General features: G+C 36.8%; 1 protein-coding gene across 1 annotated transcript in view; it reads left to right on the top strand.

Annotated features, from left to right (window-relative positions):
- si:ch211-26b3.4 overlaps positions 1 to 12,244 on the top strand; it is a 77,775-nt gene extending 65,531 nt beyond the window's left edge. The window contains exons 15-23 of the mRNA XM_021471597.2: positions 1,749 to 1,797; positions 2,305 to 2,353; positions 2,488 to 2,660; positions 4,646 to 4,719; positions 4,937 to 5,008; positions 5,092 to 5,162; positions 6,060 to 6,142; positions 6,807 to 7,502; positions 9,907 to 12,244. Coding sequence (XP_021327272.1) covers positions 1,749 to 1,797; positions 2,305 to 2,353; positions 2,488 to 2,660; positions 4,646 to 4,719; positions 4,937 to 5,008; positions 5,092 to 5,162; positions 6,060 to 6,142; positions 6,807 to 7,502; positions 9,907 to 10,131 — 1,492 coding nt within the window. The 3' untranslated portion in view covers positions 10,132 to 12,244. The remainder of the gene's footprint in view (positions 1 to 1,748; positions 1,798 to 2,304; positions 2,354 to 2,487; positions 2,661 to 4,645; positions 4,720 to 4,936; positions 5,009 to 5,091; positions 5,163 to 6,059; positions 6,143 to 6,806; positions 7,503 to 9,906) is intronic.
- The last annotated feature ends 963 nt before the right edge of the window (positions 12,245 to 13,207 follow it).

Here is a 13,207-nt window from a genome sequence, read left to right as displayed (position 1 = left end):
TAATGGTAGAGTTATTTTAACTGTGAGACAGAATAGCAACAAAAATCCATGTCAAAAAAGTTGAACCGATTACTATTTTAATGAGTGAAATAAGTATTTGACCCCTTCGCAAAACACGACTTCTAATCCTTAGTTTGCAATAATAGAGGCCAGGCATTTCTTGTAGTTGGTCATTAGGTTTGCATCTCAAGAGGGATTTTGTCCCACTCCTCTTGGCAGGTACTCTCCAAGTCATTTAGGTTTTGAGGCTGACGTTTGGTAACTTAAAACTTTTAGCTCCCTCTACAAATTTTCTATTGAATTAAGAGGTCTGGAGACTGGCTTTGCCACTTCAGAACCTCAAACTGCTTCCTCTTGTGTCGCTCCATTGTTGCCTTGGTTATGTGTTTTGGGTCACCTTCATGCTGAAATACCCATCCACAACCCATTATTAATGGTTCTTACCCCAGATCTGACAGTAGCCTGATTCATCATACCTTTGATGCACTGCAGACACTGTCCCCTCAATGTTTCCACCTGCATGGTTGCCAGCTGGGATTGTGTTCTTGGTGTTCATTCCCTTATCTCCAAAACATGGCGAATTGGAATGATGTCAAAGAGCTTGATTTTAGTCTCATCAAACCATAACTTATTCAGATGTTCAATTTCAAACGGGCCTGTTCATGTGCTTTCTTGTGCAAAAGGGCATCCCAAACACTTTTTTAGGATTTCAGATTTCCTTGATGGTGTAGTATGTTACCAACTGTTTTATTGGTGACTGTGGTCCCAGCTGCCTTGAGATCATTGACAATTTCCTCCTGTGTAGTTTTGGGCTGATTCCTCACCATTCTCATTATCACTGAAACTTCACGAGGTGAGATCTTGCATGGACTCCCTGACTAAAGAAGATTTACAGTTGTTTTCTTTTTCCTAATTGCATCAACTGTTGTCAGCTTCCCTCCAAGCTGCTTGAAGATAGTATTATAGCCCATTCCAGCTTTTTGCAGGTCTACAATCTTGTCTTTGACCTACTCACACCTGCAGCTCCAGTGTTCTCCAACCTTCAGCGCTTAGAATGCAGCTCTGCACAAGAAGTTTGGCCAGAGCAGAAATAGTCATGCCCAACTGAGCCTTGTTTCTCTCTAGGTTTTTTCCTTCACTGTCGTCAATTGGTGAAGTTTTGTTACTCGCCACTGGTTTGTTTGGGACCTGTGGAGCTGCACATCGACAGATTTGCTCTTCAGTGTTCAGAGTTTCAGCAGTGAATTTTAAACCACCCTGAACTGAACTAAACTGAACTTCAACTCTGAAAACTGACAGTCAACTCTGAAATCTACAGTGTACGAGCGCTACAGAAATGAACATGATTTTAATAGAATTTTCCTCATTAAAATGGAAATCAGTAATCATCAGTAAATCATAACTTTTTCAAATCCATTTTTTGTTGTTATTCTGTCTCGTACAGTTAAAATAACCCTACCACTACACATATAAACTAATAATTTCTTTGTCAGTGAGCAAACATATCATCAGAAGATCAAATACTTCCCCCAATATATATATATATATATATATATATATATATATATATATATATATATATATATATATATATATATATATTATTATTATTATTTTTTTTTTTTTTACATTATTATTGTTTTGTAAATGCAATCATAACAACCCATTTAAAATGTCTATTTCTCTCTTGTCTCACAGGCTCTGCTTTTTCTATTTTGCCTTATTCTTTCTTTTTTCTCTCTCTAAAGATATGCCAGTTCAGGACTTGACAGACAAGCAGGGGCATCAATGAGGAAGGTAAATCATAAGTACAGTTACTGCATCAGAATTGATAATGAAAACAGAATTGATGAGTTGAAAAAATTGGGACAGTAAAGATAAATTCACTTCAAGTATTAATTGTTTTTTTAAGAGAAAAATATTTACTGGAGAACATATATTTGCAATTTTCCAATAAAACATATTGTGTTATTGCATCATTACATTATTAAGGATTTAACTTACAACCTGAGGTATATATTTAGCCTAATACAACTGTTTTGGTTGGGTTTTTAAATTTTTTTTTCTGTTGTTATCTAAAAAATTTATTTGCTAATATAGGATATTCTTTTTTTATATATTTTTATATTTTTAATTTTAGATTAAACTATTTGGTGCATGTGCTTTTCAGCAGCAGAATTGTATAATAACTTTATTGAAATCCTTATAGGTTTTAGCCATGAAAACGAAACAGTATGAAGTCTTCTGAAACAAATAATCATGCTATTTCTATTTTTTCATCGTCTATCCTCTCCTCTCTCCTAGTCTGTACATTATGCCTCTCTGAGGACCAAGCCTAAGAAGAAAAGCAAAGGTACGATGATCAGATAACAGGATCTTTACTTGTGTTAAACTGAGCAGTGTTTGTCAAGAATATCAAGACGTTATTTGTCTCATATATGCTTATAATTTTTTATGCTGTGTGTGTGTGTGTGTGTGTGTGTGTAGGTTCCCTCAGTAGTGCCAGCAGGAGGCGTATTGCCTGCAAAGATTTGGGTCATGGCGACTGTGAAGGCTGGCTATGGAAAAAGAAGGACGCCACGGGCTACTTTACTCAGAAATGGAAGAAGTACTGGTTCGTTCTTAAAGACTCCAACCTGTACTGGTACACAAATCAGAATGTAAGCAAACAAGCATGGTTCATTTCCCTTGTGTTGTTCTGTGAGGGTGCATGTCCAATATTGTCCATTTAAAATTCACTTGCTGCATTTGCACAGTAATCAGTTTGTAAACAGATTAGCACCCCAGTAAGGATTTAAGTCATATTTCATATTTTTTTATTTCCTCACTATTTTCTCACACTGAGTGAGTGATTCTAAACCTTCACAAATGTCTTTCTTCTGTTAAACACACACAAAAAAAGACATCCATAGTATGAACAAAAATAGATTTAGAATTTTTCCCAACATACTTCATTATATCTTCCTTTGTGTTTAACAGAATAAAGAAACCTTGGTTTGGAAACTGGTTTGGAAAGTAGAGGATGAGTAAATGGTTTAATGATGATTTTTAAATCCCTTTAACCATACCAGTCAGAATGAATCGGCTAAATCTGATTTTCATGTAATGTAAATTCTGAACTGAAATTAAAACAAAAATTCTGGATGAATAGTTAACTATGCATCCGGTATGAAAGCCGTTTCACACTGTGTAGTGTCTATGGCCAAATAGAGACTGGTATAAGATTGTGACAATGTGATAACCTTGGATTTCACGGTTTTGTGATTACTGCTCTAAAATATGCTCTTTTTAAATGTCTGGATAAAAAACAATAACTTTCCCCCATTGAACACAATATATTTTAATTTAAAATATTTTGGACCAGTAGCTTTTGATGTGGAGGATTGTTTTTGCTGGAGATATTGCCCTAAAAAAACTTAAAAAAAAATAGTGAAACTAAAAAAAAAAAAAAAAAGTGTATACCATGGGAAAGATATAACAGAAAATAGGTATAACCTTGGTATAACCATGACTTTTCCAAAATGCGGTAAACCTTGAAACCAGTTATTGTCCCAGGCCATATTTTATTTTGGTTTTTCTCTTTTGGCCAACCCCCTTTTCATACCCAAATGAGAGAGATAAGTCTATTTTTTAAAACCAAATAAAGCAATAGGATGTATAATCCTGAAGTCAGCACACAACCTGTATATAATGTTGATAGTACATGCATCTGTAAGTATCACCATAGTTTTTCTATAACTGCACTTTATAACTTATACCTCCACCCTGCACTTGCTGCTATTGCACTGCTGGTTTGACCTAAACTGCATTTCGTTGCATTGTACTTGTACATGTGTAATGACTGTACAGTTGAATCTAATCTATTTATTCTAATCTAATGTCAAAAGATCAATCCGATTTGAAGCTTATGACATATAATTGTGCACACCAACCCAATCACTTTTATGCAACAGCAACCTTACATTCCTTATAAACAAATACTTGGCACAGGAAAATGAAACAAGAAAACAAAGACAGATTTGAAAACTGCTATTATGGAAAAACAACGACCTAAAATCAGAAATCATGTTTTTTTTTCATTATAGAATTAAAAAAATGCAAAGGCTGTGAAAAAATGATTTTGGTCAAGTAATTAATTTTTTGGTTGTTTGTTTGATTTGTTAAAATATTAAAGCACTTTGTTATTTTCATAAAGTATTAAGCCCTTGTAGTTTGTTTTACAAATTAGCTCAATGCTAACAGCAGCTATTATCTAACAATAACATAGCGTTTGATGCTCCAACATGGTGTCTTATGTCAGGACACATTGCAGACTCTGATCTGGCATGAAGGAGACATATTTTTGAATAGAGGCTAGTATTTTATGCTTTCAGTGTTAGCATAAGCTTTTACAGTATCAGTATTATTATTGGAATTACACAATTATCAGCAGTTAAGTAAGTGCATTGTGTCTTCATTGATGGCCAGGTCAAAAGCTAACAAACCTGGTGTGATGTTTAGTTTTTTTTTTATAGTTTCACATTTAAATGTATATCTCATGTTAATTTCATTGTTTTAAGGATGATAAAAACACATCTGTGCATTTATACTATCCTGTTACTGCCAACCTTATGATTAATGGTGCTGTTTTTTTTCCTTTGTTCAGGATGAGAAAGCAGAAGGCTTCATCAGTTTGCCAGAGTTTCGGATAGACAGAGCGATCGAATGCAGGAGGAAACAGTGAGTGTTGAAAGACAACAATAATCACGTCTCTGTTGTGTTGGGCTTGCTGGTTTGTTGGGTGGGTCTGTGTGTAAAACCTATCGGCTAGTGGAATCTGGGTCACTGCAGAACTGCTGATCTCTCTTTTATAAACACACAAACACTCAAGCTCCGAGTGAGTGTAATCTATTTATGTCTGAAGGTCTCAGTTTCTTTCTTTCTTTCTTTGTTTCAGTGCCTTCAAAGCATGCCATCCCAAAATTAAGAGTTTCTTTTTTGCTACAGATCATTTAGAGGAGATGAACAGGTAAGTGGTGTCAAAGCCCCTTCAGCAGACATCAGCCCACCACCCTGATATTTCCTCATTTCCACACTCATTTCTTGTTTCAGATGGATGAATCGTTTGGGTTTGGCTGCTATTGGCTACACGCCTGATGATCCAGTACCACGTCCTGATGAAGGTGAGATCATATCCTGTGATATCATAAGCTTAGTGCTCTGATTTCATTGAGTATAGTTGAGCACACTGATTAAATGGCTATTTATCTTTAGGAAATCACTGAAGGCAACAATATCATGTTATAACGATATCATGTGGAAATAATATGTACTATAACTGTACTGTGCATTTACACCGTGGCCATCTTCATCTATGTAAACACACGAAAACAACATTAACATTATAGCAGACACTGTAAAATATGAAAGTATGTTGTGGGACTGCTATACAGCAATAATTATTATGGATTATAGATAGCGAAATTTAGTGTTTTTGTAATGGTTTTTCTTTTTTCAAAAAGCATGTTGGTAAAACAGGAACGCTGTTATGAATGTGTTAAAACATCTGTTTGTAGTAAAAATTCATAATAAAGACAAAAATATATAAATTTGTGCATCTTCTGTGTGCACCATCTTCCGTGTGCAGCCATGCTGCCGTGTAGATGGTGTATTCTGGGAAATTTCCTTACCCCTTGTTTTTGACTGTGGTCCTAAAAAATCTCAGTTTCAGGAGCTATCTAGCCCTACGCCTAAAGAGAATTGGGACACCCCTACACCTTCACGTGAACACGCAAAACAAGAGTTAGGGGTGAGGGGAAGGCCTAGGGGTGGAATTGGGCCTTTATATAGGCTAAATTTAATCAAGCAAATTAAGTAAAACATTACTGAATTTAATTTGTTTCAATTCAGATCATTTAAATATTTTGCAACCCTTTACCTTAAAAAAATGTAAATCAAATTAATGATTTTTTTAAAGTGTAATGATGTCCTCATCATAGCTTTTGAAAAATTAAAGTTTGATTATCATAAACGATAGTGTTATGTACACGTCATTCTGATTTCTTCATTTCTTTGTTAAGATTACTGGAGCGAGAGTGATCAGGATGAGGTTGATGGCTCTATGACACTCAAACAGGAAGCCACATACCACCACAACCCCACAGTGAGTATGAAGACACATGACTATATTTAGTCAAAAATGCCCTTTGACTGACTTTAGCACAAATGCACACATGCCTAAACGGATCAAAAGTGAAAGAAAATACATTCATAACGTTACAAAAATGATTTCTGTTTAAATGTGTTCTGCTCTATTTAATGGTCTATTCAAAGAATATATAAAAAAAACTGTTCACGACATTTATTATGAGAAAAAAGAAGAAAATTGTATCAAAGTGATCATTCTGAAGAATCATGCGACACTGAAGACAGGAATCATGACTGCTGAAAGTGTCTAATATAATGACTAATTAAATGAGTTTTAAAACAAATTATTAAAATAGAATATAGTAATTTTTAATTGTAATAATTACTGTTCTGCTCTATTTTGGGTCAAATAAATGTAATTTTAATGCATAAGCAATACAAATCTTTACTGAACCAAAACCTTGAAATGATATATAAGAATAAAGCCAGCTCGTAATTGCATGAAGATGATCCAGTATATAAAAAAGTCATCATTTCTAATTAAAAATAAAAGAATTACAGTGCACTTTCACATCATACTGAAGGAAAACATGCAGCATATTCACTGCATCTCTCTGACCATCATCAAATATCACTGAGCATCAGCAATGGTAATGAGCGGTGATTCTATTTGTCTTTAGGCAACTTCAACCAGTCCATTTCCTGAGCGACATTTTTCCAGCGGTTCCACATTCTCACATTCCTCTGCCGAGGAGTCCCATTCTTCTTGCCGATCCTCCCATCGGGAACGCCGCTCATGGCAGGACCTGATTGAAACACCTTTGACCAGCACAGGATTACACTACCTGCAGACCGCAGAAGAGGAGGAACCAGGGCTGCTGTCACCTGACCAGCTGCGGCAAGCCACGCTCCCCGCTCAGCGCCGGCGTCCTCTAGAGCGGGACGGGCCTTTTCCATTGACGGACAGCGAGGAGTCCAGACCCCGGCATCACACTCACAAGCAGCGCAGCCAGAGCCTCCCTCGCCACCGTGACACGCACGGAGGACACTCGCACCGCAGCACTCGTACACACATGCACACGCATGGTACTCTGAGGCCACGAACTCACCTTCATGAGGAAGATGAGGAAGAAGAGGAGGAGAAACATGTGCGGAAAGCCAGCAGCAGGAGGCCTGAGAGTGACGAGAAAGCTTCCGATGGCACCGATGGCCTTCAGGAGCTGTATAAATCGCTGGAACAGGCCAGTCTGTCTGCTTTCGGCCAGCAGAGGCCTTCCACCAAACAAGAGTTTAGACGATCCTTCATCAAACGCAGTAATGACCCTGCCACGAATGAGAGACTACACCGCATACGGGTTCTCCGCTCCACTCTCAAGGTACGCAGACTCAATAAGGAATATACACTCCTCTCACTAAAATGTGGAAGTAAACTGTAACAGTGTAGACGTCTACTAAAAAGCCTAGAGCAGTACTGGTATTTTTACTTGTTTCATTATTTACTCCTTTCTTCTGTTGGATTCAATAGATGATATTTTAAAGAATGTCTAACTAAAAAATTGTTGGCGACCAAAGTATGGAGAAATATATGGTGCAAGTCAGCAGGGACTACAAACCACTTTTTTTTTTGTTCTGCAGAAGAAAGAATTTCATACAGGTCTGGAATGAGTGATGACAGAACCTAAATGTTTGTGTGAATTATTCCTTTAAAAGCACAGTATTTCATTTTCACCACTAGAGGGTGCATATTCACAACAAATAAAGACGTATTATGATGACAGTGTAACTTAGGGTGGAATCATGGGTGTTGTCGTCTTCATTACATGGACCATACAGAAATCATTCTCATGGATGAGCTAAAGTATTTACTTAAACTTATTATCATGGTAATATGAAGCAGGATAAGAGTAACATTTGGAATAATGCCAGTATAGAAATCAGCAAAATATAGAACACAGTGTTGAATATAAATTTATATAATCTAGTTCCAAATTAACAATAGTTATAGGTGAAAAGTTCTATTCTTTGGTTTTTAATTATATAATTTCATTCAAAACTCTAGCAGGCAGGGTGTGAGAGACATCAAACCTTTTTTAAATAAATGATATACAGTACATATATTTCATGTCTACAAAGATTTAACTTATTTTTAAAGCATTTAAAGCACACTTTGAAAAAATATACCAATTTAACTAGTGAAAATTAATGGATTTTAATATACTTGTTCAAGTTGACTGAAGCAGTACTAAAAATTTATATTTAAGGGTATTTTTAAATTTATAACTTCTACAAACCTATAATGAGCATGATTTGGATAACACCTCTACAATCATGTTCTATTAATCTAAGTCTTCCATAATACACACACTTATTAATGATTCCTACTTGTCTTCCTCGTGATGAAGAGTAGGCAAAATCTGATATGTAGTGGGAGAAAAAAAGAAGAATGAGTTCATCAGACGCTGGATTTGAACAGGGTTCATGATCAAGCACGTCAAAAGATGTTGCCATGCGCTTAACCGCTTCTGTTGCGGTCTTTAGTTATGTTGTCTCTGTCAATCAAACGGTTATGGACGTAAACCTCTTAGCTAGTTAATTCCAACAAGGTGCGCTATTTGCACTTATCCTAAATAGACACTGCAAAATCGTCATTTCCTCCCCCCTCGGAGGGGCCCTAAGTGCGGACGGGCCCCTGGGCCTGTGCCCACATTGCCCATTGGTTAATCCGGCTCTGGTCCGACATCACCTGAATGAGATGGTCTCGGCTTGATTGAAACGAACTCTAAAGTGGATTCATTGTAGTGAGAAAGCAAAACAATCCAAGGAACTAACGAACCAGGCGGAATGACAGTGTATTATAGCTGTGTAATAGCCACATATACGGCTATATGAAGAGAGAATTAGGCGTAGGGCAGGATGTCATCATTCCTACCAGTAAATGTGCGTTTCATGTCAAATACAAAAGTGAAGGCATGCTGAACTATTACTGAGTGCTGTTAATCCATTAGGAAAATTGACTGAAATTATCATCTGATAGTTTTTCCATATTTTAATCTTATAATATTTTGTGTTAGGCTTGTTTTGTTCATTTCTGCACTGACACCTCGAAAGATCAACATTGATCTGCTTCATGATCTGACTGCAGTGTTGGTTCGTCTGTTATTTGGCTCTATAAATTAAACCTATAATGCAGAATTCTAGACAACTTTTTAAAATAGATTGAATAATTCAATAGATCGATTTTCACAAAAGTTGACAACTGAAATGAGGCTTAGTATGAGAAAGTCTTGCCTCACTGGTTTATATTTGGTGACAGTGTCTGTGGGTGTCAGAATTAAAGTAAATCATCAGTTGTATTTAAAGAAAAGTTATGCTGAATAAAAAGTGTGTGTATACAATTATGTTTGGCCTTTGACATGTTATTTAAAATATGTGGCTAAAAAAATAGCTATAGTAAAAATCTAAAACCACTGTAGAAAAAAATCCTTAGCGTTGAACCCTGTGAGTATTGTCTTAATCCTATTAAAATTGGAGTATTGGTGTCCATGTAAATGTACTGACTGATTACCTACAGTACTTGACTGTCTAACCTTTAGCTGTTCAAACATGGTGACAGGGTACAACTGGCCCCAGGTTGGCAGAATCTTCTTGATCTGGATGTAGTTTTAGGCAGCTTTTTAATCAAAGCAAAATAAAACTTTTAAATGTAACAATAATTCAGCAACAAATGTAAAAGTGTAGAACCACACTAAAGCTAAACCTCTCTCTATCCTTTACCTTCAGGCAAAAGAGGGTGACTTGTCGATAATCAGTCAGGTGCTGGACGACCCATGTTTGACCTCAAGGAAATTTCGAGAATGGAAGCAACGCAACCATGAGCTCTTCCTGGATATCTGTGAGTTCAGCTCTGCCCCACTGGAACCGCCCAGCGAGTCCAATGACCTTTCACCTCTGTCACCAACAACGTTGATGATGCACACTCACTCCTTCATAGAAACGCATGTGTGAAACACAGTCACACACTCACACGACTAACAAACAGTCACACTCTAAAACAAAGACACAAAGGTATACAAATAATGTGAGTCGTGCGTTTCAAGCCCACATTCACACGCACACACACTTTAAAAAACACTGTGAATTCAGACTGTCTTCACTTTTCCTTGACGGATGACCTGATACTGCCCTCCTCCTGACCGTGAGTGACACCGGATTAAACCAATACACTGTAAGATCAACGTCGAAGAAGTGACCCAGCCTCCGCAACTACTGCAGACAGACAGACAAACAAAGTCAGACTGCTTGCCATGGAAGTGAAAGAGTTACGACTCATTGCAAACTCTGTACAATAAATTTCATCACAGCCACTATTCGAGACGGATGGAAGAAAGGCCCTGTGAGGTGCCCAGTGCATGCCTGAAGAATCTTCATCTTTTCAGAGTAATTGACCACCAGTTGAACAAAACAGAACCGTATATAAAAAAAGAATCTCTTATTTTTGTCTCTAATTGGAGTGAGGGGAAAATCTTTTTTTACTTATCTTATGAGGATTTTGTTTGCTTATTTATTTATTTTCCTTTATTTTGATTTCCTTCCCTTGGAATGCTGCAGGAAGAGCACTCATGTAGCCATGGGCAACAGGCTTCACTCTGTTACCAAGCAACACCGCCCTACTGTGTTACTCTATACAACTCTCAAAGCAAGCAAGAGTGTTGGGAAATGTGTGTGTGTGTGTGTGTGTGTGTGTGTGTGTGTGTGTGTGTGTGTGTGTGTGTGTGTGTGTGTGTAGGGTAATGAGAGAAAGACTGAAAGTGAGTCGACGGATGCAGAAGATTCTCTTTTGGAGATTTGAATTCGCAAATGGGAAAAGATGAACTCCTGGCAGGTAGTAACGCGTTTAATTTGGCTTCTTTAGAATATTTATATTATAGCTAAACTCATGCATGGTTTAAAAAAGTATTACTATATGCTATCAGGCCAGAGAACAGTCTGTATATAAGAAAATATTATTTGCATAGCTGCATCCTCTGTTTAAAACTGTGAATTGTACTCGTGAATGCAATCTTTTGACTCTGCCAACGCAGAACCTTTCTACTCTCTATTTTTTTCTACAAAAAAAAAAAGATGACAAAAGATGAAAAGCTTTGCTTCTCTGATGTTATGACTGTTTTTGCTTGTTTCCGGGTCTTTGCTGGTCATTACCTCTGAGCTATGGGCTACATTCAGGTTGTTTCTGTTTGCTAATGTTCGTGTTCCTTAGACAGACTCCACTAGCCAAAAGCTAACACGTTAGCGTCAGTCCTTTTCACAATTATAAACATCAGCAGCTCAGGATTCTACAATCAGATCAAATGGGAGAAAATCTGAGGTTCAAATATAGAAATAAATTGGTTCATTCCTGGCTGTGGAGTGGAAAATGTCCCCCTCTTCTGAAAAATGTCGTGTGTGTGTGTTCTCATCCCTCCTCACCCAAACACATTGCTTTTCAGCACAGCCCTGCATATGAGCTCAGTGTTACAGTTCTGTTTGATTGTCACTTTTTAGGATCTTGTGGGATGTATTTTAATTGAATAGAATGTATTCATCCATTACTATCTGTGAGACTCATTGGAACAAACACACACACACACTACCCACACATAGACAGACAATACTTTCATGTTTGTGGTCGATGCTTTTTTTACCAAAGCAACTCTCAGAATCACGTCTGCTCATTACGGTTACTCTTTTATGATTCTTTTTATGTGAATGTTGGTTACACTTTACTGTGTTTCATCCCATGATGTGTGTGTGTGTGTGTGTGTGTATGAATGAGTGTGTGTTATCCAGGCCATCGGGGTTTCACTGTGGTTTTAAGGGCATGTCCCCCCTCTCCCCCCACACGGCTATGCTGTATAAGGTGTAAGTTGCACTGCAACATTGAGACGGAACATATTGCTCTTTTTTCAAGGTTTTCTTTCAAAAAGTCCCCTTCTGTATATTAAAACACCGGGAAGAGCCTGATATTTATTCACAGTATTATTCAAAGCTAACCCTCTTTGCTTTCAGAAATATAAATACATATATAAATATATATAATACAGATTGTAAAATGTTAAACTAATAAACTGAGTTCTCTGCACTCTGCCTTTGTGTTGTGTGATGTTTTCAGTGACCAGTTGTCATTTATGATGATATACATCTAATTTTACACATAAAGCCAATTTTGTTTGGTTTATCAAAATTAAATATGTCTTTCTTAAAGCAAGAATGTTACCACTAAACTAATGGCATGTAGATTTCAGTAATGATTTTATAATTATATTAATTTTTTCCATTTTGAAACATGATTTAACTTTCAACATTCGACATTGTATTCCATTTTATTTACCCATCTATAAAATCTAAACATAGGGCCTGATTGCTCATGTAAAGTTAGGGTGACAACCAGTGTTAATGTCTGCTTGAAGGCAGTTGGTGCTGGGACTTTTATTTCAGTATTTCATTGCACTTCTAACAGAAACAACAGAGTACTGAGCAGGGCTTTCTTTTTGCACATCATTCCCTCATAGCAAACTAATGGTAAAAGAGGGTTTTAATATGCAGTTGCTATGAAAGCCCCCAGGCAGACACAGCCTGATCTCACGAGTAAACTTAAGTATTCGAAGTTTTGTCAGTTTAGTGGCTAATTCATATGAGTTCAGCTGTATGAAAATGTATGATTTTAAAAAGAAGCGTGGTACCCATCCCCGCCCCTAAACCCAACCATCATTGAGGGATGAGCAAATAGTACTAAATTGTGTGAATGTGATTGTACAAATCTATACGAATTAGCCATTAAATCAAAAAATTACGAATTGCTGTGAGATTGTGTTGGTTAATGTCAACAGAAGGGCGGACACTCCAAATGTATTGATTATTCAATGAAGATTACAAAAACAAACTTTTTTTCAGTGTATTAACTTATTCAGCAAAATAAACCAAGTAAATAAACGTACATTTTGCTTTTATGTGGACTTTAAATACGAGAGCAAATCCCCTACATCATGGAGTCTGCATTAGTGTGCAGTTTTTGTGGTGTAAAAATGGTTTTATAGCAAGTGGG

The sequence above is a fragment of the Danio rerio genome, chromosome 5 (assembly GCF_049306965.1).
Source record: "Danio rerio strain Tuebingen ecotype United States chromosome 5, GRCz12tu, whole genome shotgun sequence".
Taxonomy (NCBI): Eukaryota; Metazoa; Chordata; class Actinopteri; order Cypriniformes; family Danionidae; genus Danio; species Danio rerio.
This window is presented reverse-complemented; position numbering and strand designations above follow the sequence as displayed.